Below are 26,437 nucleotides of genomic sequence, written 5' to 3'. Positions count from 1 at the left end.
GATTGAGATGGGGAGAGAGATGGTGAATACTCAGAAACAGATGGCATCCGGAGCAACTGAAAATCTAGGAAAGGGAATATAGCAAGGATGAAAATGTGGTGGGTACTAATTTTCAGGGTTGTTCAGATTGGTTGAACTGAAAGAAGGGACTAGGGTCAGGATACCTTAGACCAAGAGCAAGTAAAAGACTTTGAGGGATCTCATGGAGTTTTTTTCATATGCTCCTTTTATCTGAACTTTTATCTGAACTATCTGAACTTCCTAGGAAGCAACATTAGTTGCCTTTCCATTCCACATCCTCTTTTTTTTTTATCATGTAAGTCGTATGAGGCTCCAGTAGATTATGTCTGAATGTATAGTCAAGAGATTCCAAGGTGATAAATTGAATCTGGATTCTGCTCCCCAAAGAACACTAGATTCCAGCATCCTGGATGTTCCAGGAACAAGATATTCCACCTCTCAACTCTGGGCATTTTCTCTATTCTTCATGACTAGAACATTATCCCACAGCTTTACTTCCTTCCTTCCCTGGTTTCCTTTTAAGCCATAAGATCCCATCTTTCACTAGAAGTCTTCCCCAATGTCTCTTCTATCTAGGACTTTCCCTCTATTAATTATTTACTATTTATCCTATATGTAGCTTACTTTGGATGTATTCATTTGCATGATGTCTCCTCCTTTAGATTGTAAGTTTCTTAAAGTCAGGGACTCTGTTATGCTTCTTTATGTTTCCCCAGTACTTAACACAGTTTCTGGCATATAGTAGGAACTGTGAAGATTGAATTTAGCTCTCCCCTGATTGTGACAATGAAGGTACTTAGCTCTTCCTTATTGTGAAGATTAAATTGTAATACCCTGTCTATTTTTAGATTTTAATCCCCAAAGTGTAAACCCAGTAATTAAAGATCTACCCATTTTAACCACAAAAAGGTATGAAATAACTACAAAAGGTGTGAACCAACCACATAAAGGTATGTGTGAAAGAGTGGGCAGTCCTGGAGAGGAGCATCTGCTGTGATTGGTAGATGTAAAAATTAGGGGAGGTAACACAAGAGAAAAAGGTCTTTAAATAGTGGAAACAGAGACACTCAGAGATCATCATTCAGTCAGTCACTTAGAGTTGGATTGGAAGACAATCAGTTGGACTTGGAGTGAAGACAGTCACTTGGAGCTGGAGGAAAGACAGACATTTGAGGAGAGACTGGAAGACAGACACTCAGACTTGGCGTGAAGACACTTGACTATGGAACTGGACCCCTAGAGGAGCTCATGCAGGAGACTTCAGACTGCTTTCCTTTTAGATGGTCACCTTGGTGAGTGTTAAGGCTGACTTACTTCCTTGTCCTTTCTGGAGGTGTGAAACTCCGAGAAAGGCCCATCGTCTTGAGACTCCTTTCCCCTGACTGGTGCTGTAGAATTTCTAACTGGTTCAGAGGAAGCCAGAGTGCTCTCTCTCCCTCTATTGTAAAATAAACTACCATAAATTTCATTTACTTGAGTAATTTGTTTTGGGATTTAGTAATTAAGTCCCTGGTGACCACCAATCAAATATTCAGTCCAACCATAAATCTAACAGAACTTAATAAAATTTTAATTCAATTCCTATTAAAAACACTAGAAAGCAAAGGAATAAATGGACTTTTCCTTAAAATTACAAGTATTATGCATGTAAAACCATCAGCTAATATAATCTGTAATGAGGATAAGCTAGAAGCCTTCCCAGTAAGATCAAAGATGAAGCAAGGGTGCCTATTATCACCACTATTATTTAATATTGTACTGGAAACATTAGCTTTAGCAATAAGAGAAGAAAAAGAAATTAGAGGAACTAAAGTAGGCAGTGAAGAAATTGGACTATCACTCTTTACAGATGATATGGTATACTTAGAGAATCCTAGAGAATCAATGATTAATACTGTTAGCACAGTTGCAGGATACAAAATAAATCCACCCAAATTATCAGCATTTCTATATATTACCAACAAAGTCCAGCAGCAAGAGATAGAAAGAGAAATTCCATTTAAAATAACTCTAGACAATATGAAATACCTGAGAATCTACTTGACAAGATAAATGCAGGAATTATATGAACACAATTGTAGAATATTTTTCCCACAAATAAAATCATATCTAAACAAATGGAAAGATATTACTTGCTCATGAATAGACAAAGCTAATATAATAAACTGACAATTCTATCTAATTTACTTATTCAGTGCCATACCAAACTGCTAAATTATTTTATAAAAATATAACAAAACTCATCTGGAAAAGCAAAAGATTAAGAATATCATGGACATTAATGGGAAAAAATGTGAAAGATGGTGGATTAGCAGTACCATATCTCAAACTGAACTATAAAGCAATAATCATCAAAGCAATCTGGTACTGGCTAAGAAGTAGAATGGTGGATCAGTGAAACAGAGTAAAAAAACAATATACGTAGTAAATGACCATAGAAATCTAATGTTTGATAAACTTCCCAATCCAAGCTTTTGGGATAAGAACTCAGTATTTGACAAAAACTGCTGGGAAAACTGAAAAACAGTATGGCAGAAACTAGATATAGACCATTATCTCACATCCTATACCAAGATAAGATCAAAATAGGTATATGTTTTAGACACAAAAGGTGATACCATAAGCAAATTAGGGGAACATAGAATAGTTTACCTGTCAGATCTATGGAGAAGGGAAGAATTTATGACCAAATAAGAGATAGGAGAACATACTGAGATGCAAAATGAATAATTTTGATAATATTAAATTAAAGAGAGATCAACAAACAAAACCAACATAACCAAGATTAGAAGAAAAACAACAAATTAGGAAAAAAACTTTTACAGCAAATTTCCCTGATAAATATTTCATTTCTCAAAGACATAGAGAACTGAGTCAAATTTATAAGAATATAAGTCATTTCCCAATTGGTAGATGGCCAAAGGATATGAGCAAGCAGTTTTCAGTTGAAGAAATTAAAACTATCAATCATCAAATGAAAAAATGTTCTAAATCACTCTTGATTAGAGAAATGCAAATTAAAACAACTCTGAGGTACCACCTTATACCTGTCAGATTGGTGAATATGACAGCAAAATAAAATGATAAATGCTGGAGAGGGTGTTGCAAAATTGGGATAATAATGCATTGTTGGTGGAATTGTAAACTGATCCAACCATTATGGAGGACAATTTGGAACTATGCCAAAAGGGATATAAAACTGCATATTTTGATCCTGTAATACTACTACTAGGTCTGTATCACAAAGAGATTTTTTTTTTAAAAGGGGGAAAGGACCTACTTGTAGAAAATATATTTATAGCAGCTCTTTAAAAAATATTTTTTAATCCCCTCCCCATGGTTACATGATTCATGTTGTCTCTTCCCCCTCTTCCAGAGCTGACAAGCAATTCTACTGGGTTATACATGTGCTATCACTCAAAACCTCTTTCCATATTATTCATTTTTGTAATAGAGTAATTTCTTAAAACCAAAACCCCAAATTATATATCCATGCAAATAAGTGATAGATCATATGCTCTTCTGGATTTCTACTCCAACAATTCTTTCTCTAGCTGTGGATAGGATTCTTTCTCATAAAACCCCTGGCATTGTCCTGGATCATTACATTGCTATTAGAAGCAAAATCTATTACATTTGATCATCCCACAATGTTTCAGTTACTGTATATAATGTTCTCCTGGTTCATGTAGGTCTTTCCATTTCTTAAAGAAAACAACTGATTCATCATTTCTTATAACGCAATAGTATTCCATCACCATCACATACCACAATTTGTTCAGTTATTCCCCAATCAAAGGCTATCTTATTTTCTAAATTTTGCCACCACAAAAGTACAGCTATAAGTAATTTTGTACAAACAGGTTCATCCCCATTAAAAAAAAATCTCTTTGAGATAAAAACCCAGGAGCGGTATTGCTAGATTCAAAGCACATGAATTCTTTTAAAGCCCTTTGGGCATAATTCCAAATTACCTTCCAGAATGGTTGGATCAATTTTCAGAACTCCACCAGCAATGCATTAGTGTCTCAATATTGCTACACCCCCTCCAACATTTATTATTTTCCTTTACTGTCATATTGGCCAATCTGCTAGGCATGAGGTGGCACCTCAGAGTTGTTTTGCTTTGCATTTCTCTAATCAGGAGGGATTTAGAATATTTTTTTCACATGATTATTGATAGTTTTGATTTTTTCATTTGAAAACTATCTATTCATATCCCTTGACCATTTGTCAAATGGGAAACGACTTGATTTCTTATAAATTTGACTTAATTCTTTATACAGTTGAGAAATTAGGTGTTTAACTAAGAAATTTGTTATGAATTTTTTTCTCCCAGTTTGTTGTTTCTCTTCTAATCTTGGTTGCATTGGTTTTGTTTGCATAAAACCTTTTTACTTTAATATAATCAAAATTATTTATTTTACATCTTGTAATGTTCTCTATCTCTCATTTGGTCTTAAATTCTTCCCTTCTCCATATATCTGACAGGTAAACTATTCTACATCCACCTAATTTATTTATAATATCACTCTTTATGTTTAATTCCTATACCCATTTTGAATTTATCTTGGTATAGGATATGAGGTATTGATCTAAGCCTAATTTTTGCCATACTGTTTTCCAATTTTCCCAGCAGCTTTTGTCAAATATGGAGTTCTTATTTAAAAAAACTGAGATCTTTAGGTTTGTCAAACACTAGATTGTTGAGGTCATTTGCCTCTAGTCTATTGCATTGATCCACCTTTTTATCTTTTAGCTAGTACCAGATTATTTTGATGGTTATTGTTTTATAGTACAGTTTAAGATCTAGTACTGCTAGGCTACCATCCATTACATTTTTTTCATTATTTCCCTTGATATTCTTAATCTTTTGTCTTCCAGATGGATTTTGTTATTTTTTTCTAGTTTTATAAAATAATTTTTGTTAGTTTGATTGGTGTGGCCCTAAATAAGTAAATTAATTTAGGTAGAATTATAATTTTTATCATATTAGTTTGTCTTTCCCATGAGCAATTAATGTTGTTTTTTAAATCCTTACCTTCCATCTAAGAATCAGTACTGTGTATTGGTTCCAAAGCAGAAGAGTGGTAAAGGCTAGGCAATGGGGGTTAAGTGACTTGCCCATGGTCACACAGTTTCTGAGGCCAGATTTGAACCCAGGATCTCTTGTCTCTGGGCCTGGCTCTCAATCCACTGAGCCACCCAGCTGCCCCTAATTAATGTTTTTCCAATTGTTTAGATCTAGTTTTATTTGTGTGAAAAGTGTTTTGTAGTTGTGTTCATATAATTCCTGTGTTTGTCCTGGCAGACAGATTCCTAACTAGTTGATATTGTCTAGAGTGATTTAAAATGGAGTTTCTCTTTCTGACTCTTGATACTGATTTTTGTTGGAAATCTATAGAAATGCCGATGACTTATGTGGGTTTGTTCTCAAAAACATCAAACTACATGAATGATCATATGCTTTTCTTCTGCAACTTAAAGTCTTAATAGAAGGATTTTCTAATAAAGAGAACTATCTGAAAGAATGATGACCTGATTGAGGAGGTAGTGAGACCTTTAGGCAGAAGTTGGATGATGCTTTTATGTTATGCTGTAGCAAATGTAGTTTCTCATTTGCTAAGAATTAGGTTAGAATGGATGACCTTTAACTTTCCTCCCAACTCTGAAATTTTGTGATTCTGTAACGTTGTGGAGAAGGAAGGTCCTGGTAGATCTGTATGAATTCCATTGTCTCCCAAGTAGGTCCAGTGTGATGGGATAGACCATAGGTGGCCTCTGTCCCCACCCTCCTTTCTCCTTCTTAGTGTTTACCTTTCTCTTCTCCAAGCTTGCCTTAGTGCCTATTAATCTGCCAGAGCCCTTGATGACAGCCACAAGGGCGTTCCTGCTGGCTGGCTAGCCCACACACGGCATTTTTGGTCCCAAGCCCCAGCAGGCTCATTTATAGCACTAACTTCTCCTCCTCCTACCACCTCTCAGGTCCAGCCCCCTCTAGACACCCTCTGAGCCACTTTCTGAAGTTCAAAAAAGGGGTCCCAGAGGAAATATTCTGATGTCCCAGAGGATTTCAGGCACACAAAAGTGAGGTTAGTTGGTCCTGAGTCTGGACAGCGAAGAAAGGAGGAATAGGCTGTTCTTGGTATTGGTTGGTCTATCAAGACTGCAGAAATTAGAGAAGCAAAACTCTCTTCCTTGGTATGGCCACTGACTCAGCTCTGAGACCCTAGGCTGTGTTGTCAAACCTATGGCATGGATGCTGGAGGGAGCTGCTCCTTTTCCCCTCTCCACTGTGCTTGAGGACATTCTTCACTTCACCCACTCTTCTACCCAGTAGTGTTTTTTCCCTCCCCTGTCTGGGGTAAGGTAGGGGCTCACATGGGATGTGAGGGTTGCAGTTTGGGCACTTTATCTCTAAAACGTTTGCCATCACTGCTAGGACAAGCCACCATTCAACTTCATGTATCAATTTCCCCCATATCCATCAAATGGATAAATCCCTGCCTATTACTTCCCAGCTCCCCAGGGATGCTGAAGGGGGCCAGAGATCACATTTGTAAAAAAATGTTTTGAATTCTGGTGAAAGCAATTGTCCAAGTACAACGTGTCGTTAATGTGGAGCTTCTAAAAACAATAGCAGTAGTAATTGTTCTAATTATAACATGACAAGTAAAAAGCAGGGGCATGTGAGCATCTGAAGCTAGTTTCCTAAAGGCTTAGATGCATTTACCATGGCCTCACGGATCAAGTTATGAACTTAAAACTCCTCCCAATCCCTATAATCCAGAAACATCAGAAAATACAATTGAGATAAAAACAGGGACTCGACTGTTACTAATTATTCTAGAAATGGATTATAGAATGCCTAGGAAGAGGCTTTTTATATTCTTTGGGCTGGGAAGTCAAGTACTAAAGTTAGAAAGTCATCTATAGAGGGGTAATTTTCTCTTAACAATCTGAATGGGGTTGGGGGATTGGAAGAACGGAATGATCTTGAATTCTGTTCTCATAGACAGGGGGGAGATATCAGAGTTGAATAGACTGACTGAGGGGGAGATACAGACAGATGGGGAGGATAGGCAGAGAAACCTGGAGACTAACAATAAAGAGAACGAAATTCTATTCTTAGCTCTGTGGTGGGAAGTCACTCCCAGTGCCTACATCTGGGAGATGAAAGGTGTGAAGGTAGTTTGAGTCCTACAGATGTAAATGTAAGGCAAGAAGATAAACAGTGTGCAGATAGGGGTATGTGGATGCTGGGTCCAAACAACATAATTAGTGTTTGTCTATTTGTTAATAGGTGTGGACATGAAGTGGGGAATGTGAATGTTGGAGAGAGAAATAGAAACTGGGATGGGCCTCCAGGGTCCATATTCTCAAGAGTAAGACATTGAGGTGAGGTGTGGAGATATAGAAAAACATTTTTTTAGTGAATCTTTAGCTGCTGAAGGCTCAGGAAGGGACTTGAAGGACTTAAGTGTGGCATAATGCAAAGGCACTGTTTTGGGAAACAGGAGTCCTATGCTGTAAGCTCTCCTCTTGTCACTGGCTATCTTTGGACAAATCATCTCCCCTCCCTGGGTCAGTTTCCTCATCTGGAAAATGAGAGGATTGGACTAGTTGGGCTCTCAAGTTCCTTCCAGCTTTGACAGTCTATGGTCATACTGGTCAGCCTCTAAGAAGAGTCCTTTATGGTTCCTAATGCCAATGACTTGAAGAAACCCAGGGAGGAAACTTAGCTGGACCTCTTTAAGGCTAGAACAGAGTCAGAGACTGGAATAGGAGTGGAAGGAAGCCATAGAGGAACAGAGAACTTATTCAAGAAGCCCTTCCTAATGCCTCTTAATTCGGGTTCTTCCCTCTATTTTATTTCCTATTTATCTTGCATGTAGTACTTGCTGCAGATTGTCTGCCCCGTGAAACTATCAGTTGGGTTGTTTGAAGGCAGGGACCATTTTTGGCCTATCTTTGTATCCCCATTGCTTAGAACAATATTTGTCATACAGTAGATGGCATAGTGGAAAGACTATTGAGCCTGATGTCAAGAATGTCATCTTCCTAAGTTTAGATTTGATCTCAGATGTTTACTAGCTGTGTGACCCTGGACAAGTCACTTAATCCTGTTTGCCTCAATCTCCTCATCTGTCAATTGAGCTGGAGAAGGAAATGGCAAATCACTCCAGTACCTTTGCCAAGAAAACCCCAAATGCACCGAGGAAAAGCAACTGCCTGACTACAGCGGTTGAGGGGACATGACAGAGGAGAGACTCTAAATGAAACTCATGCAAATATTAACAACATGGCAATGGGTTAGAATCAAGAACACATGTGATACCCAGTGGAATCACGCGTCGGCTACGGGGGGTGGGGGGGAGGAAAAGAAAATGATCTTTGTCTTTAATGAATAATGCATGGCAATGATCAAATAAAATACTATAAAATTTAAAAAAAGAATTAATATTAAGACAGAAAGTAAAGGTTTTAAAAGAAATGAATGACTGTGGTGGCCAAAAATTGGAAAATGAGAGGATGCCCTTCAATTGGGGAATGGCTGAACAAGTTGTGGTATCTGTTGGTGATGGAATACTACTGTGCTCAAAGGAATAACAAAGTGGAGGAATTCCATGGAGACTGGAACGACCTCCAGGAAGTGATGCAGAGCGAAAGGAGCAGAACCAGGAAAACATTGTACACAGAGACTGACACACTGTGGTACAATCGAACGTAATCGAATGGACTTCTCCATTAGTGTCAATGCAATGTCCCTGAACACTCTGCAGGGATCTAGGAGAAAAAACACCATCCATAAGCAAGGGACAAATTGTGGGAGTAAAAACAACAGAGAAAAGCAACTGCTTGACTAGAGGGGTGGAAGGGACATGAATGAGGAGAGACTCTAAATGAATACCCTAATGCAAATACCAACAACATGGAAATGGGTTCGAATCAAGGAGTCGTGCGTCAGCTATGGGAGGGGTGGTGGGAGGGGGGAGGAAAAGAAAATGATTTTTGTTTCCAAGGAGTAATGTTTGAAAATGACCAAATAAAATAATGTCTAAAAGGGAAAAAATTTTAAAAAAAGAAAAAAGAAAACCCCAAATGGAGTCACAAAAAATCCAATGACTGAAAAACTACTGGACAACGAGAACAACAAAGATGCTTAGTAAATTCTTATTTATTAACTGACTGACTGGTAGAAGGGAACAGTTCATTGTTACCCTGGCTTAGGGCACTGTCTGCTTCCAGGCACTACCATTTTTCTGCCTAGATCTGGCTTTGTCCCTAACATTCAAGGATCTCATAGCCTTATCCCTTCTATTCATAGCATTGGCATTTCCCCCATTTTTCAGAGTGTCAGAGTAATATAGAGTGAGTGAATGAGGGGAAGTGGGTAATGAGTGATAAAGCAGCTCAAATAAGAGGCCAAACAGCAGAGGGAAAATTAAACAACGAAGGGCCTGGTCTTCTTCTTTCTTACCCCCTCCCCTTTTTCTATCCCTCCCAGACCAGACTGAGGTTCTCAGATCGTAGCATGCCCTAAGCATCCTAAGAACATGGGGCAAACTGTCCTTTGTTTAACTGATTTTCCTAGCTATGAGGGAGGGTTCCATCCAGGAGTGGGGGTGGGTGACTGATGACATCAATAAGACATTTTAAAAATAACCAGAGAGACAACATACTTTGGAATGCACTTACAGAATGGCTCCTTCTTTCCCTCTGTCTCTGCCTGCCTCCCTTTCTCTCTATTCCCATCACAACTTCCTTCCCCTAATTCCCTTCCCCTCATTCCTAAGTGGGCAGAAATTTCTTTCTATTAGTCTCATAGAGTTAAAAACTTGAAGGGACATAAATGATCATCAGGTTCATCTTCTTCTACTTCCTCTTCCTCTTCTTCCTTCTTTTTCCTCCCCTTCCTCCTCTTCTTCCTCTTCCTTCTCTTCCTCCTCCCCTTATTCCTCCTCCTCCTCCTCTTCCTCTTCCTTCTTCTTCCAGATGTGTCTGAAGTCACACAGGTTAGCTTCAGGATGAAAAGTTTATCCAGACCTTCGATTCCAAATAGAATGCTTTTAGCTATGTACCAGACTGAGAGTGCTATCAGAGGGGATGAAGAAGACACCTTAAGGTTCAATGTTCTCATCTATAAAATGAAAGGGTACTAATAAAATAATATAATATAAAATGGAAGGATTTAGAACTGGAAGGGACCATCTCTTCAACATCCCATTTTATAGATGAAGAAACTGAATGAGGCCAAGAAAATGGAAATGACTTTCTTAAGGTCATACACATAATGTATAAAAGAACTAGAATTTGAATTCAGTTCTTCTGAATCCAGGTACAGGGCCCTTTCTATGATAGCATGCTGATTTGTAATTTAAACTTGATTTTGAAAGTCTATTCAGCTTCAGTATTCCATAACCCTGTAGACTTGATCTTGATAACTTATTTCAGCTTTAATATTCTGTGACCCTGGGATTCCCTGAGACCCTTTTCCCAGGTCTCTTCCCAGAAATGCTGAGTTCTCTCCTCTTGGCATCCACGTGAGATGCCTAGCCTGGTCTAATGACCTTCCAACCCTGCTCCTGGCCTGTTGATAGATTTCCTCCATTCCTCCTTGGGGGCCTGATCCCCATCTCTGAGTCACCCCTCTCCAATGAATTCTCATTTCCGGACAGAACCCTTTATTAGCCGAGGCCTTTATTCTCCCTCATCTTATTCCTGGAGCTGGAGGCCTCTTGGGGAGGAGGAGGGATGAGCTTTATGAGCCTTCATCTTTAGGAATTGGGTGGGGGTGGGAAAAGGGCAAGGATGGGGGAGGGCTATGCCCATCCCCAGCTTCTCTCTCCCACACAAACCCTAGGAGAAGGCCAGGCATGCTTTGAGACTTTAAATCATCTTCAATGGAGGGCTGGGAGAAAGGGAAGATGCAGGAATCCGTGAGCTTCAGCCAGGGTTACCCTTTCTTAGTTGTCGAGGGCGGCACCTAGAACTTGCCCCCCTCCCCCTTCCTAGCGCCTCTTCCCTTCCCGGTCCTCAGGCACTGAAGGGAGTCAGATCTGGAAGTAGCAAACCTGTTGGGCCGGTTTTAGAAACTCTAGTGAGCGGAGGACTAGAGAGAAGGATGTATGTCCTGCCCTCTCCTCCTTGCTTGCACACAGAACTGTTGAGCCCCCCCAAATTCTCGTTGTCTCTCCCTAGGACTACCGAGTCCCTTTCCAGATGAGGCGCCCGGGAAGCCTGGGCTCTATAGCCCTCCTCCTGGGGCTGGAGCTGGCCCTCTGTCGGGCCCAGGTGAATACACAGTACTGCGGGGCCCAGGACCAAGTGGAGAAACTTCACTTTACCAGTCTGGGCAGAGGGCGCTGGCTGGATCCTCAGGGCCGGCCCCCCGGCTCCCTGGCTCCCCTCTACCGAATGGTGAGGGGCTTCCTGGATGTGGTGCAGCTCAACCCCTTTCCAGAAGGTGAGGAGGGAGGCACGTGGGGTTGGGGTGTTTAGGGGAAAAGGGGAAATCCTCTGATCTTGGGGAGTCTTGTTTCTCTCTCCACCTACGGGACGTCTCATTTTCTACCTGGGGTCTGTCCCAACTCCCTGCCAATGTGGCCTGGGTGCTCGTGCCAACCCGGAACAAGAGGGACCCAGACATCTCCCGACCTGGCGCCAGCAGGGACAGAGCTCCCTCTTCCAGGACTGGCTGCGGTTCTAGGAGAAGTAGGACACTGGTGGCAGAGGGAGTGGCAGGAGATGTCTGGGAGAGCCTTCCGAATGGAGTTGATGGGGCAGCGGGAGAGAGCGCGTGCCAATCTGGGAGTGAGGAGAGTCTCCGGGTTGTGCTCTGAGGGATAGGCTGCCCTCTCCATCCTCCTTCGTTCTCCTTGGGTGGAAGGGAAAAAATGCTCCGCTGGGCTGAGCCCATTGCTCTGAAGCCCCGAGTTTCTCTCTCCTTGGTGACCGAAGGCGAGGGGCCCCTGCACGGGGAAGAGCCTCTGAGAATCCCGGGCCACTCAGGAACAGCTTCTGCCCCAGTGCCCAGATAGGGGGACCTGGGCGGGGTGTGGGAGTGGGATGCCTAGAAGAATAGGGTGTGGATAACTCTTGAACTTTGCCGACTCCGCTCCCTCATCAAGCCCGCTCCCTGTAGCAGGTCTGGGCAGGACCTCATGGGGCAAGCTGTCCTTTCCTTGGCAGATAGGGTGCGGATGGGGGAGGAGTTCCCCATACTCTCCCGCCTGAGTCTCCAGAGCTGCTGTTCATTCAGAGATAGGCAGTATTTCGGATTAGGGTTCCAGATCGGCTGCTGACCATCAGGGCAGGCTAGGGATGGGAAGGCGGCAAGACGAGGTGGTGGTGATGGTGGTCACCTCTTTCACTTTTCTGTAGGGTTGGTTCGAGTGGCACTGAACGAACCCTCTTCCGTTCGGACCTCAGATGTGAGTATCGAGAGGCCAGGATACTTTTGGTGGGGAATAATATATTATACAAGGCTTGAGGAGGAATGGAACTTTATAGAACCAGAGGCAGCTGGGTAGCACAGTGAAGAGAGTGCTAGGACTGGAGGTGGGAGCTTTTGGATTCAAACGTGGTCTCAGACACTTCCTATCTGTGTTACCCTGGGTGAGTCACTTAACTCCCATTGCCTCATCTTTATCATTCTGCCTTGGAACTGGTTCCATCTATTAATACTTAGTACTGATTCCAAGACAGAATGTAAGGGTGTGTGATCATGGGCAAGCTTTAGTTTTCTTATCTATAAAATGAAACCATTAATACCTATAACACCCACCTCACAGGAGAGTGAATCAAACAAAAAATCATGCATAAAGCTCTTTATGAACCTCAAAACACTAAAGCAAATGTCAGCTATTAGCTAGGTGGTGTAGTAGTTAGAGCCCTGGGCTTGGAGTCAAAAAGACTTAAATTCTTTCATGCTTGCCTTGGACAAGTCACTTAATTGCTCTTTGCCTCATTTCCTCATCTGAAAAAGGGGGACAATTTTAGCCCCTAGTTTACAAGGTAGTAGTGTGGATAAAAACACTTTTGAAATATACCCTCTTCGTTCTTCTCCACTGCCACTGCCCTGGCACAGGCTGGCATATCCTCATTGCAGTAACCTGTTGCTTGGTCAATCTGCCTCTAAACTCCCCCAGCTCTAATCTGTTCTCCATTCAGCCACCAAAGTGTTTTTCTTTAAGTGCAAACCTGATCATGTTGCCCCCTACTCAATAAACTCTCATGGCTCCCTAGTACCTCCAGAATCAGCTGTGAAACCCTGGCTAGTGTTCAAAGACCTTCATAATCTGGGCCCCACAAAGCACCACAACACACCATTACTGCCCAGGGCATTTTCTTGACAAAGATACCACAGTGGTTTGCTATTTCCTTCTCCCCTGGATTAAGGCAAACAGAGTTTTACACAGCCAGGAAGTGTCTGAGATCAAATTTGAATTCAGGTCTTCTTGACTCCAGGCCCAGCATTCTATCCACTGAATCATCTAGCTGCCTCCAGTGGCATACATAAAGAAGGCTAAAATCCAGCTATTCTCAATATCTGTCTTAAAGATAATGTCTTGAGTTCAATCCACATTTAAGCCATTACTTTCTACATCTTCTATAAGAAGCTGAGGAGGGGTAATTGGGATGAATTCAGGGGTTTATTGTCTTATTTTATGACTTGATTTTTTATTTATTCTATTTATTCTTAATGTTATTTATATTCTATTTAAATTTTTATTTTTATTTCATTTTATATTATAGAATTTTAATATAATAAATGGTAACTTATTAAAATACTTATTTTAAAATAATTTGTTTAAATAATTTAATTTAAAAATAATTTATATTATATTTATTTTTTCCATGTCTGGCATTTTATTTTATAATTTTTTTACTTATATTAATTATTTTAATCATCATTATGATTGTAATTGTTATATTAGTTATATTAACGTTCATTATTTTGGCAGTTAAAAAAAAAAACCTTTACCTTTCATCTTAGAATTGATATTGAGTATATGTTTTAAGGCAGAGGAGTGGTAAGGGCTAGGCAATTGGGTTAAGTGACTTGCCCAGGGTCACACAGTTAGGAGGATTTGAACCTAGGACTTGCCATCTCCCGGTCTGGCTCCCTAGCTGCCCCTTGCAGTTACACCCTAGAACCTAGAATCAGGTCTGTGTTCTGCGTAGGGGTGAGGGTGGGGATGGGAGAGAGGCCAGGAGGAGAGGGCTAGTCCATTCATCCTCTCCAAGTGTTAATAAGTTAGGTGTAGGGGAGGGATGGAGAAGGCAGGCGGGGCAAGAGGTCCCAGCTGACTTCTTCCCTCCTCTCTCCCTTAATACTTCCTCCAGGTGGTCCGGTACGAGGCGGGTTACGTGGTGTGCGCGGTGATTGCCCTACTCTTCCTCCTTATCGTGCCCACTGTCGGGTTCTGCTTCTGCTGTTGCCGCTTCCGCCGGCGCTGTGGAGGTCGGGTCAAGGCTGAGCACAAGTCCATGGCCTGTGAGAGGGGCAGCCTCATGACCTTTCTGCTGCTCATCACTCTTTTTCTCCTGTAATCAAGGGGGGCTCTGGGAGGGAAGGGTGGCCGGGGCACAGACGGGACAGGTCGGCGGGGCATGGAATGATGGGATCTAGGAGATCTTGGTGCATTTTACCTTCTTGGCAGTAGGGAGTGCGGGAAGTAGGGGCGAGAGCCTTGGGAGCTGTCCCCTTGCCCACTGGAGAGCCTGACTACAGCTCTCTGGTCCCTCTGTCATAGGACTGGTGTGGTCTGTGCTTTCATTACCAACCAAAGGACCCACGACGAGGTGGGACCTGGTGTCCGGGCAGTGCCTTCGGTGCTGAACTCCCTGCAAGGTCTGGTCTCGGACATTCCCCAGGTGAGCACTCATCCTTTTCTGCCGCAGCAGCCAGAAGTTGGAGGTGGGCAGGGAGGCAGCCAGCTGCTGCTTAGGAGCTAGTAGGTGCCAATGTAGGTCTAGGGGAGAGGAATGGCCCGGAGAAAGGACACATTCTTGACCTGGCGGTGATGAGGCAGGAATGGCGGAACGTTCTAGGTAGACGAAGTAAAGGCATCAGCCTGAGTTTGGGATTCCCTTTGTTTCTACAGGAGCTGCAGGCAGTGGCTGAGCAGTTCTCCATCCCCCAGACTCTGGTCTTAGAGGACCTGGATGGTGAGGGCACGAGGGACCCCCAAACCCTTGGAATCTGCATGCATGCCAACAGCTCCCCAGAGGCTGAGCTCCTGAAGTCCAGTCGCTCCCTGGGAGGAAGCCTCCCTTATTCCCTAACAAGTCTTGCTGCCTTTGGGAAGTTCCCACGAAGGTCGGGCTTAGACCTGGGTGCTCTGTCCCTCTTGGCACCTTTCTGCAGCTGGTGTGGACTATCAAGCCCCTGTCCTTTGGGACTCCTGAGCTCTGATGCCCATCTGACCCCCACAGAGCCGGCTTGTTCCTTGGACCCTGCCTGGACTATCCCCTTCTTCCCCCACTTCCTTCACTGGCCATACATTGTTCTGAGATCTCTCTCTGCTATAAAACTGTTTCTCGACTTCTGCCCCCAGATTTTGGTGTAAACATTGGGAGCACCATCCATACCCAGCTCAGGGGGACCGTGTATCCCATGCTAACCTCCCTGCAGAGACTGGGCCAAGGTAAGAGGGCACCTCAATCTACTGGGTACAAATGAGCATGAATACCTGTGAGGGGACTGGGGGTGTGTATGGAACCATCTTGAGTGTGTGTAAATACGGGTGTTGGTGTAGAGTATAAGAAATTTGAGGAGGAAAAAGAAGGAGGAGTGAGGGTGAGAGAAGGCAGGATGGGCTTTGTTCCTGAGGCAGTTGGGTAGCACAGGGTTGGGGTCCAATTCCGATTTAATTACTGCTTGTGTGACCTGGCAAATCCAGTTAACCTCTCAGTCTCAGTTTCTTCATCTGTAAAATGGGGATAATAAAGTACATGCCTCTCAGGGTGGTTGTGAGGATCATGTGAAATAATACACCAATTATTCGGCAAGTTTAGAAAGTGTTCTATAAATGCTAACTGTTTGAGGATGGTAGTGTTAGTTGGGCTCTACATTCATCCCCTTGGCTTCATCTGTCCCGTTCCTCCCAGACTTGAAAGTTTCTTTGGACCACCTTCAGCGACTCAACTCCAGCACAGTTTACCTACAGAATGGGCAAGAGCCCCTGGCTTTCTCTTTGCGGGATCACAGGCACAATCTTCTCTTCCTGCTCCAGAATGTCCAATGCCAAGGCTGTGCCAATGCCCTGGATCTTGCCAAGCTCTTGGAGCTGGGGGCCAATTTCAGCCAGGTGGGTAACTGGGGGCCAGTATCATAGCAGTGTGGCAAGGACCTCATCATGAGGGGATGGTGAGAGAAGTGGGAATAGAATAAGGGGAGTTCAGGCCTCACAACTCCTATGATTGAGGCAGGACAATTGTTAGAACAGAAAGAGAGTTGAGGAGGGAGAGACTTTGCTCTTGGTCTTCGTGTTTCTCCATTGCCTTGTACCATAAAAAAAAAAAAAGACATTTTAGAGACAGCTGGGTGGTATAGTGGATAGGGATCTAGACCTGTTATTGGGAAGACCTGAGTTTAAATTTGGCCTTAGACATTTACTAGATGTGTGACCCTGTATAAGTCACTTATCCTTTGTCCACCTTGTTTCCTCATCTGTAAAATGGAGATATAATGGCAGCTACTTCCCAAAGTTATAAGAATCAAATGAGAAAACATTTGTAAAGGGCTCTGCACAGTGCCTGGCATATAGTAGGTGCTTATTAGTTCTTATTGCCTTCCTCCCTAAAGAAATTCTAGATGAGAATTGAATGCAATAAAATTGGTGCACATTCAGTATTTATAGGGGGAATGAATATTTTGCCCTCTCTCGATGCTCTTTCTTTCTTTCTTTCTTTCTTTCTTTCTTTCTTTCTTTCTTTCTTTCTTTCTTTCTTTCTTTCTTTCTTTCTTTCTTTCTTTCTTTCTTTCTTTCTTTCTTTCTTTCTTTCTTTCTTTCTTTCTTTCTTTCTTTCTTTCTTTCTTTCTTTCTTTCTTTCTTTCTTTCTTTCTTTCTTTCTTTCTTTCTTTCTTTCTTTCTTTCTTTCTTTCTTTCTTTCTTTCTTTCTCTCTTTCTCTCTTTCTTTCTCTCTCTCTTTCTTTCTTTCTTTCTTTCTTTCTTTCTTTCTTTCTTTCTCTCTTTCTTTCTCTCTTTCTTTGTTTCTCTCTTTCTCTCTCTCTTTCTTTCTCTCTCTCTCTTTCTCTCTCTCTCTTTCTTTCTTTCTTTCTCTCTTTCTTTCTCTCTCTCTCTTTCTTTCTTTCTTTCTTTCTTTCTTTCTTTCTTTCTTTCTCTCTTTCTCTCTTTCTCTCTTTCTCTCTTTCTTTCTTTCTTTCTTTCTTTCTTTCTTTCTTTCTTTCTTTCTTTCTTTCTTTCTTTCTTTCTTTCTTTCTTTCTTTCTTTCTTTCTTTCTTTCTTTCTTCTTTCTTTCTTTCTCTCTTTCTCTCTTTCTCTCTTCTTCTCTCTTTCTCTCTTTCTCTCTTTTCCCCAACTCACATGTCTTCCAGTTTGGGCATAATGATTCGAGCCAGCCAACTTCCAATCTTTCATCTCCTTTTCCTTATTTCTAAAACAGCTAGATCACCTAGTAGATAGAAGAGTGAACTTGGAGTCCCAAAGACCCGAGTTCAAATTCTTCCTCCAACACATACATTTGGAAAAGTCACTTAATCTCACTCAGCCTCAGTTTCTCATCTATGAAATTAATACGATTATAGTACTTACCTCATGGTATTGTGCTAGGAGGATCAAATGAGATACTGTAATTACATTTAAAGTGCTAGATAAAGGACTGGGGCTAGATCCAAAATTTCATTAATATAAGTAATATAAATAATAGTATATCAATAACAATAATAAAATAAATTTCTCCTAGATGGAGAAATTCCCTTTACCAAAAGCAGTCTTTACCTTCCTGGCAAGCTATTTGTTGTTGTTTAGTCATTTCAATTGGGTCCAATTCTTCCTGACTCCATTAGAAATTTTCTTGGTACTTATTGAAGTGGTTTGCCATTTCCTTTTCCAGTTCATTTTACAGATGAAGAAACTGAGGTTAACTGAGTTACTGACTTGCCCAGAATTGCATAGCTAGTAAGTGTTGTAAACTAGTAAGGGCCAGATCTGAAATCTGGCCTTCCCTGCTCCAGGCCCGGTGCTTGAACCACTGTGTCACCTGGCTGTCCCTTACAAGAGCTGTTAATTATTCTTCTCTTCTGGGTAACCTTTTCCTGCAGCTCTCTGCCATGCCCAGCTCTAGACTCTCTGAATGAGAAGATTAGGAGCCAAAAGGGACCAGAGAAATCATTTTTCTAGATGAGAAAAAGAAGAGTCTTACCCAAGGTCACACAAGTCAATAAGCTGTGGAGGGGGAATTGGGGCTTAGTGTTGCTAAACCCAAATCTTGGATAAATCTAGTGTTCTTTCCATTACTCCTCACAGCCTCATAGGTCTTTTTGATCACAGGAACCCTTTATACTCTTAAAAATTATTGAGAACTTCCTCTCAAATAGAATTTGTTTTTATATTATTGCTATTACATTTGTTAAATCTAATATTTTGTATTATATATTCCCTTTATTTTATAGTATATTTATCAGTCTTTACCATATTAGACATTTAAGTGTCTCAGTATTCTTATGAAGGTAGTTTTGACCTCGTGGACCCCTGAAAAGAATCTTGGGGCCCCCTGGGTTCCCCAGGCCATATTTTGAAAACTGCTGGATTAGATGAGATGCCTAAAGATTTAGGTACTGGTTTGTAAATAAATGTCTTCTGATTTAAAACCCTATGTCGTTCCATTAGGTCAAAGTCATGTAGAGAAATCGAGGACCATGGAATGAATCATAAGTTCTAGGACTGTCAGGGTTTCCAAATCCAGTGTCCCAGGGAGGACTGAATTCAATTGGGGGGGGGAGTGGATGAAGCCATTTTATCTCTATGGATTTTGTACCACTCTGATTTCAGTTACCTGCTGTGACTGATGTCCTCCAGAAGTTGCAGGGTGTCCCAGAGGCCAATTTTTCCACCATGGTGCTGAAGGTGTGTATCCTGGGGGATGAGAAAGGGGCTCAGACTTGAGGAAAATGGACTTCTTGTGTCTTTTCTTGGTTCTGGGGCTGCCTAGTCAGGGGTTATTTTCCCAGAAAGTTGCCTCAGTTTTTCACTTCTGGGGAGAAGCACTCAGGCTTGGACCTTCCGTGAAATGCTTTAAGATTCTTGGATCCAACCTTTTAGAATTTGGACAGGACGAAGCTCTCTGATCTAGAGGGTGTGAGCTTCTCTTTTGCTCCTCTCCAGGATAACAGCACATTCAATACTCTCCCATTTCTAACAGCTCTGGAGACAACAGACACAGTTCAAGGTGAGTTGTCCTCTGCCAGCAGGAATTCTGGGGATTGTACTGCAAGCATGACTTTCTGTGAGCCATGGTGACCAGCTGGCAAGGAGCCCATTGGCTCCATGGATCTTCTGGGAAGAGATTCTCTTAGGGGGAGGGTTAGCAAGGGGTAGAATAACAAATAATGGCTAATGGTGGAAAGAACAGGGGCAATTAGGTAGTTTTGAAAGCTTGGCCTAGAGAAGGGCAGTCCTGAGTTCAATCTGGCCTCAGACACTTCCTAGCTGTGTGACCCTGGGCAAGTCATTTGATCCCCATTGCCTAGCCCTTACTGCTCTTTTGTCATGGAATCAATACACAGAAAGAAAATTCAAAGAAAGAAAGAACACTGGCAGAAGACTTAGTTTTTGTTCCTAGCTTCATCACTCTACTAGCTATGTGACCTTAAAGAGGCATGAGTCTTAGTTTCCTCGTCTGTGAAATGGGGATAATACCAATCCTGCTTACCTCATAGGGATTTATTAGGACCAAGTGAGACAATGCATGTGAAAGCACTCCATAAACTGGAAAGCAATGCACTTCTATCAAGTGGGAGGTGGAGTCTTTCCCCTGACAACATTAGGGTAATGTCAGGAACAGTGAAAGGAGAAACATCTTCTGCAGAGCTTCTAGGGTGGTAATGATTGAGGCAGGGACCAGGAGACAAGTGGCATAAGGGAGTACTAGCCTTCCAGAAGACTGAATCTGTATTTGTGGACCCCACAGTTTATAAGAATGAGAGGAAGACAGCTGGCATTTATAAAGCCCTTTTACAGTTTGCAAAATTCTTTCCAAATATGATCTCAAGGTTATCTTTATCACCCTTTAACAGATAAGGATGCTGAGGTTGAAGCAGTTTAAGTGACTTGGTCACAATCACACAGCTAGTATCTGAGGCAGGATTTGAACTCAGTTCTTCCTGATGTCAAGAACAAAACCAATTTGCCTCACTGTCCAATTGCTGTAGGGGCCAGAGTGAGTGGATGTAATTTTTCCAGGGGCCTTTTATCTCTGTGGGGTCTCAGGTGAAAGTACTCTGCCATAATACCATCAAGGAGAGAGGATTCTGGTCCAAAGACCTGAGTTTTAGTTCTGACTGCTGGCAAGTGATTTATCCTCTCCAACATTGTATCCTTATCTGTAAAATAGGGACAATAATTCTTGCACTCTCTTCCATAAAGATTTATTGTGAGGAAAACACTTTATAAACTTCAAAGCAAGCTAAAAATGTGAGTCCATAACTTGTTATCCTCTTACCCCTCCCCTTACAGACTTGAAGGAGGAAATGGCCAAGATCCCTGAGGAAGTGAAGTCCCTGGCTAAGGGCTTCCCAGGCTCCGGTGCAGCTGACCGCTGGAGGCAGGCTCTTGCTCAGGCAGAGAACACTAGCAGACCTTACTTACATGCCATCCAGAAATATGAGAGATACAGGTATTGGGTGAGTTGGGGGAGGGCAGATCCAGGGAGCAGAGAGAAGGAAAATACAGCCCCCCCCCACTCCCTGATTCCTGAGAGCCCTCTCCCAGCATCCTGCACTCAGCTACTCCTCACCTCCAGGACTGCATCATCTCCCACTTAGCCTCAGCCTGTAGCATCTCAGCCCCCAAAAGCAGCGAGTCCTCTGCTCTGTTCATTTTCCCCTCAGTTTCCCCTTCTAGGATGAGGGGGTTGGAGCAGTTGGTGACTTCTAAGGTCTTTTAAACTCTAAAATTGTGTCTTTTTCTGGTTCCCAAGTTTCCAAATAATAACCAAAGGCTTGGGATCCATTAAGTTAGTGCCCTTAAATATTCCTGCCCTCTTCTTCCTGTCTGTCCAGCCTCAGGAGTAGTGCTTTTTCTTTTTCCTCCGGCAATGTACCCTTGGCCTTGTTCTATTTTATGATTTCATTTTTGTCCCTCCAAGGGCCATTTTCTTCTGGGGAGGGACGCTGGGACCTCTCAGATCTTGACTCTCCATATCCCTTTGTGCCCTACTCTGCCACGGCAGATGGATTGCAGGTTATGTGCTGTCCTCAGTGATCCTCTTGGTGGTCATCTGTAACCTTCTGGGTCTCAGCCTGGGCCTCCTGGGGATATCTGCCCGAGAAGACTCCAGCCACATGGAAATCAAGGGCGAGGCCGGGGCCCAATTTCTCATGGCGTAAGGATGAGGTGGGGAGTGGGGTGGGAGAGAGAGGCCAAATGGAGTTGGACTCTAAGGGCCAGGCGAAGGCTGCCCCCGAGCTGGACCTTCCCAGAGAGTGTCTTCCCTAATTTACAAGCTGTCCTGTGTGAGGTAGGGGGTCACCTGGCATGGGTCCCGTGGTGGGTTTGGTGATCATCCAGGTCTGGTGGCTCACATACAGACATCCAGGTCTGTTCTTGCCTTTATTTATTTATTGGGTCCCATCTGGCCCGTGGAACAGACCAGATGGTAGTAAAGGGGCTAGCAGTCCCAAGGAGAGCGCCGCCCTTTGTTCTGCCCTTTTCCCCCAGTTGTGAAAGCTGCCCCCTTTTTTGCTCCCTCAGACCCCCCATTCTCCCCTCCACTCTTCCTCAGCACCTGCTCAGGCTGGTCCTTTCTCCCTTCCCCAACAAAGAAGCCGTGCTTTGTAGACAACCACTGGCTGCTGTCTTAGCTTGGCCCCTGGTGGATTCAACTAGGTTTGCTGGGAGGGCACCCCTGGTTAGTCTGAGGCTAGTGCAGAGTAGCCTGGGTGGTCCTGAGCAGGAGGGAGATGTGACGGTCTAGAGCAGCGGTTCTCAACCTCTCAGATTGTAGCAATGAGAATACATGATGCAGATCAGGTATTTACATCCCGAATCATAACTGTAGCAAGATTACAGTTTTGAAGTAGCCACCAAAATAATATTTTGGTTTGGGGTCACCGCAACACGAGGAACTGCATTGCGGGTCACGGCATTAGAGGTTGAGAACCACTGCTCTAGGAAGTGGGACAAGCCAGGACCAATCCCTTTTGCACCCTTCTGATGCCCTGCCCTGCCTTCTCCACAGAGGTGTGGGCTTGAGCTTCCTTTTCTCCGGACCCTTCATCCTCCTCATCTTTGCCACTTTCCTCGTGGGGGGAAACATCCAGACGCTGGTGTGCCGAAGCTGGGAGAGCCAGGAGCTGTACCAGGTGAGGCTTGGCCAGAGCCTTTGGCTCACCGCATAAATGGAGACCTAAGCCACCAAAGCTTCTGGCCCAGGGGCCCGGCTTGGGAGATGTAGAGGGAGGGTAGAAGCACAGGATGGAAGAGAGTGAGAGACAGAAATACAGAAATACTAGAGACAGGAAAGATGAAGACACATGGGCAGCAGATGGGAGCGAAAGAGGCTTGGGCAGAATCTGGAAGTCCCTGGGTGAACTCCTTGTCATATTACTGTGGAAGACAACCATAAAGAGTGGTTTCATTACACCCATAAGCTAGTGCTCCATTTTGGACACTGACAACAGAAACCAGGAGGCCAGACACTTAGTTGGTCCTCAATGGGTAAGTCCAGGAAGTGGTGGGAATTGCATTATCTATAGCAGGGGTCCCCAAACTTCTTGCACAGGGGCCAGTTCACTGTCCCTCAGACCATTGGAGGGCCAGACTATTTAAAAAAAACCCAATGAATAAATCCCTATGCACACTGCCCATATCTTATTTTAAAGCTAAAAAATAAAACAGGAACAAATACAATATTTAAAATAAAGAACAAGTAAATTTAAACCAACACACTTACCCATATTTCAATGGGAACTATGGGCCTGTTTTTGGCTCATGAGATGGTCAATGTCCGGTTCTATATTTGTCGCAGCTAGTCCCAACAAGTTCCAGAAGTGTGGTGGGGGCCGGATAAATGGCCTCAGGGGCTGTAGTTTGGGGACCCCTGATCTATAGCTAAGACCACTTTCCCATAGCTTGGGAAGCTACCTGTGGGAGGGGTAAGACCAGCATTCCAATTAGAAGCAAACTTTTAGGTTCAGGTCACAACTAGGGGCATTGCTGTGTGTGATCCAGTCACCCATCCAAGAGAGGCAGGGTCCTGGGAGAACTGGGGTCTGCCTCCCCCATCGCACTACACTTCCTTTTCTGGCTTCATGTGTAGTTTGCTGACACTCCAGGGAACCTACCCCCATCCATGAACCTGTCCCACCTCCTGGGTCTCAAGAAGGACATCAGCATCCTTTCTGCCTATCAGTGAGTGTCTCCATCATGGTTGGGGAGGGGGAGAGGTAGGAAATGGGGTTGGAAGTACAGGGAAGGAGTCAAGGAGAAGGCTGGTCCCACACTGATTCCTTCCTTGTTTACCCTTTCCCCATGGCTTTGTCTTTCTCCTGGACCTTCCGGCTCCCCTAGGCAGTGTAAGGAGGGTGTCCCTCTCTGGGAAGTCCTGCAGCTTAATGGCTCCTATGACCCAGAAAAGCATCTGGACATCAGTAAGGTAAGAAACTTGAAAAGAATCCCAAGCTGGCAACCTCTAAAAACCAGTATGGCAGGATTCTGACCTTCCCTCTCCTGGAGTCTTGAGCTCCTTGCAGCTCCCAGCGCTGAGGTCAGGCGGTCAGTAGCCCTGTTCAGAGAGGACCTCTCTCAATTCAGCTCTCCCATATGAGAGGGTCGTAGTTGCCTGCCCCCTGGCTGGGACTCGGCCAGGACTGGACAGCCAGAGGTTGGCTATCATTAGGGGAAAGGGAGAGATAAGAATGGGGGCAGGGAGAGGCACAAGGATGGGAGAGGCAAGGGCCAAAGTCAAAAAATACTGAGCGAGCAGCCAGCTACTGTCTGTGGGATCTTGGGCAGTTCTCCCTCCCTCAGCCTCCTTTTCCTCATTTATAAAATGAAAGGATTGGAGTAGATGGTCTCTAAAGATCAAAGGAAATAATAGATGGAAAGTACTATCTAAATGCTAGCTATTATTCTATGGAAGGTCCTTTCATGCATTTATATCATATGAATTTAATGACATGGCTGTGGGCCAGGTGCAGAATGGAGGAGGGGTGGAGGGCACAGGGACGCCATGCTTTCATCTCTTTAGTTTCCTTCTGGGTTTAGGGGAAAAATCTTCTAGAAGAGCAGGAGGCTACAAGCAAAGGGCCCTGGGAGTCCCTGTGGAGGAGTAAATTGGGAGTCACAAGCCCTGAATCTTTTTCCTGGACTATTTTAGCTGTGTGATCTTAGACTAATGACTCAACCTCTCCAGGTCTCCATCTCTTCTTTGAGAGAGTTAGTCTAGCTCCTCCTGGTTAGGTGACTCTATGGACCTGGAGTCGGGAAGACCCAAGTGTGACCCTGAGGGAGTCACTTCACCTTTGTTTGCCTTATTCCATTGGAGAAGGAAATGGCCAACCACTCCAGCATCCTTGCCAAGAAAACTCCATGGATGGCATTGGTGTGCTATGGCTCATGAGTCATGACAGAATGACTGAACAAAAACAAGACCTCTGTTTTCTGTCCCTTAAACTAAGAGATTTAGACAAGTTCCTCCCAGATCTTACGTTACAAAATTCTATAAAAATTGGTGAAAAGATTTTGCAGCCCACAGGGCACTAAATAAAAATGCTAGCTGTTCTTATGATTAATGATAATATTTATAATTATGTTAGTTAACAATTTAATATTAAGACATTAATGATTAAGAAATTAATAATAATAGAGGCTTATCCACCCGGGATATAGATACTCTATTACCTTCTCTAGGCCTCAGTTTCCTCATCTGTAACAAGGGGATGATAAAACTTACAGTTTCTCACCTCACATGGTTGTTGGGAAACTCAGATGAGAAGCAATGTGTCTAAAGAACTTTGTAAACCTCAAAGTGCTATGCAGTTCTTCTTCTTTTTTGAAAAATTTATTTAGTCAATTTAGGACATTATTCCCTGGTTACAAGTTATTCTTCTCATTATCAGCCAATAAAAGGTGGACCGTCATCAGGAAGGCTGCTGAAAACCAAATAGAAAGCCTCCTCTCTTTTGATTTGGTCCTTTAATCTGACCATGCCTGGACTACCACACACCGTTCTGGGCTCTGGATCTTGAGGCAGATACACTTAAACCAGAGAAGGGCCAACAAAACAACGAAGAGAAGTTTTAGGAGAGGGGCTGCTGGCTACAGACACGTTGAGAAGACTGGGGGTTGTCAGTCTGAGGGAAGATATGATCAGAGCCTTAATGTAGGGGGTGGGTTGTGTACAGTTCTGGGCACGCCACTTTAAGAGGGATGCTGGCAAGCTGGGGCACATCTAGAGGGGTGTGACCAAGGTGGCAAAGGGATCATGAAACTATGTCACAAGAGGATCAGTTGAAGAAACTGGAAATGTTTAACTTGAAGGAAACAAGCCCCAGGGAAGGTGGGATCCATGTAGACTAATATTTGAAGGGTTGACATGTAGAAGAGGGGTTGAGGTTATTCTGTGTGGCCTCAGAGGACAATGGGTACAAGTGATAGAGAGCAGATTTCTATACAAAACAAGAAAGAACTTTCTGTAATTTTTGCCATCCCACAATGGCAGCTTCTTGTAACTTGGTGAGTTTCCCTCCCAAGCCCCACATTCTTGGAGATCATCTTATCTAGTTCTCTTACTTTACAGAGGTGGAAACTGAGGCTCTGTTAAAGTGAAGTGACTTTCTTAATGTCATACAACTTATAAATCATAGGATTATAAAATTAGAGCTGAAGGAAACTTAGAGGTCAATTATTCCAAGCCATCTTTTTACAGATGAGGTAATTTGAGGACCAGAGATAAAATATCTTAGGTCACCCAGAGAGCAAATGACAGAGTTATGATTTGAACCCTGGTTCTCTGACTCTTCTTTTTAAATAATTTATTACTTTGTTGATTACGTGAAAATTCTCGGGTATCTCCTTCCTTCCCTCCCTCTCTACACTAAAGAAGGTATCAGTGTATAAAAAAAAAACCAAAAAACAAAAAGCATATATAAACTATGTCTGGTAGTGACAGGATTTGAATACAGGTCTTTTGACTTTGAGTTGAGTTCTTTTTCTTATAGTCACTG

The 26,437-nt window shown here is 43.1% G+C and overlaps 1 protein-coding gene across 2 annotated transcripts in view; it reads left to right on the top strand.

Annotated features, from left to right (window-relative positions):
• The window catches only part of PROM2 (prominin 2), a 49,159-nt gene that overhangs the window by 8,934 nt on the left and 13,788 nt on the right, over positions 1-26,437 (top strand). Inside the window, exons 2-15 of one of the 2 annotated variants that reach the window (XM_007476546.3) lie at positions 11,224-11,488; positions 12,406-12,455; positions 14,371-14,573; positions 14,781-14,901; positions 15,132-15,195; positions 15,585-15,674; positions 16,138-16,337; positions 19,044-19,118; positions 19,377-19,440; positions 20,727-20,886; positions 21,442-21,594; positions 22,450-22,573; positions 23,530-23,621; positions 23,781-23,865. In XM_007476546.3, coding sequence (XP_007476608.2) covers positions 11,245-11,488; positions 12,406-12,455; positions 14,371-14,573; positions 14,781-14,901; positions 15,132-15,195; positions 15,585-15,674; positions 16,138-16,337; positions 19,044-19,118; positions 19,377-19,440; positions 20,727-20,886; positions 21,442-21,594; positions 22,450-22,573; positions 23,530-23,621; positions 23,781-23,865 — 1,725 coding nt within the window. In that variant the 5' untranslated portion in view covers positions 11,224-11,244. Of the gene's footprint in view, positions 1-11,075; positions 11,489-12,405; positions 12,456-14,370; positions 14,574-14,780; positions 14,902-15,131; positions 15,196-15,584; positions 15,675-16,137; positions 16,338-19,043; positions 19,119-19,376; positions 19,441-20,726; positions 20,887-21,441; positions 21,595-22,449; positions 22,574-23,529; positions 23,622-23,780; positions 23,866-26,437 lie in introns of those variants that run through there. The other variant, XM_007476547.3, reaches the window with a different exon arrangement.

Source organism: Monodelphis domestica, chromosome 1 (genome assembly GCF_027887165.1).
Source record: "Monodelphis domestica isolate mMonDom1 chromosome 1, mMonDom1.pri, whole genome shotgun sequence".
Lineage (NCBI taxonomy): Eukaryota > Metazoa > Chordata > Mammalia > Didelphimorphia > Didelphidae > Monodelphis > Monodelphis domestica.
Note: the sequence above shows the minus strand (reverse complement) of the source record. Positions and strands in the feature narration are given on the sequence as shown.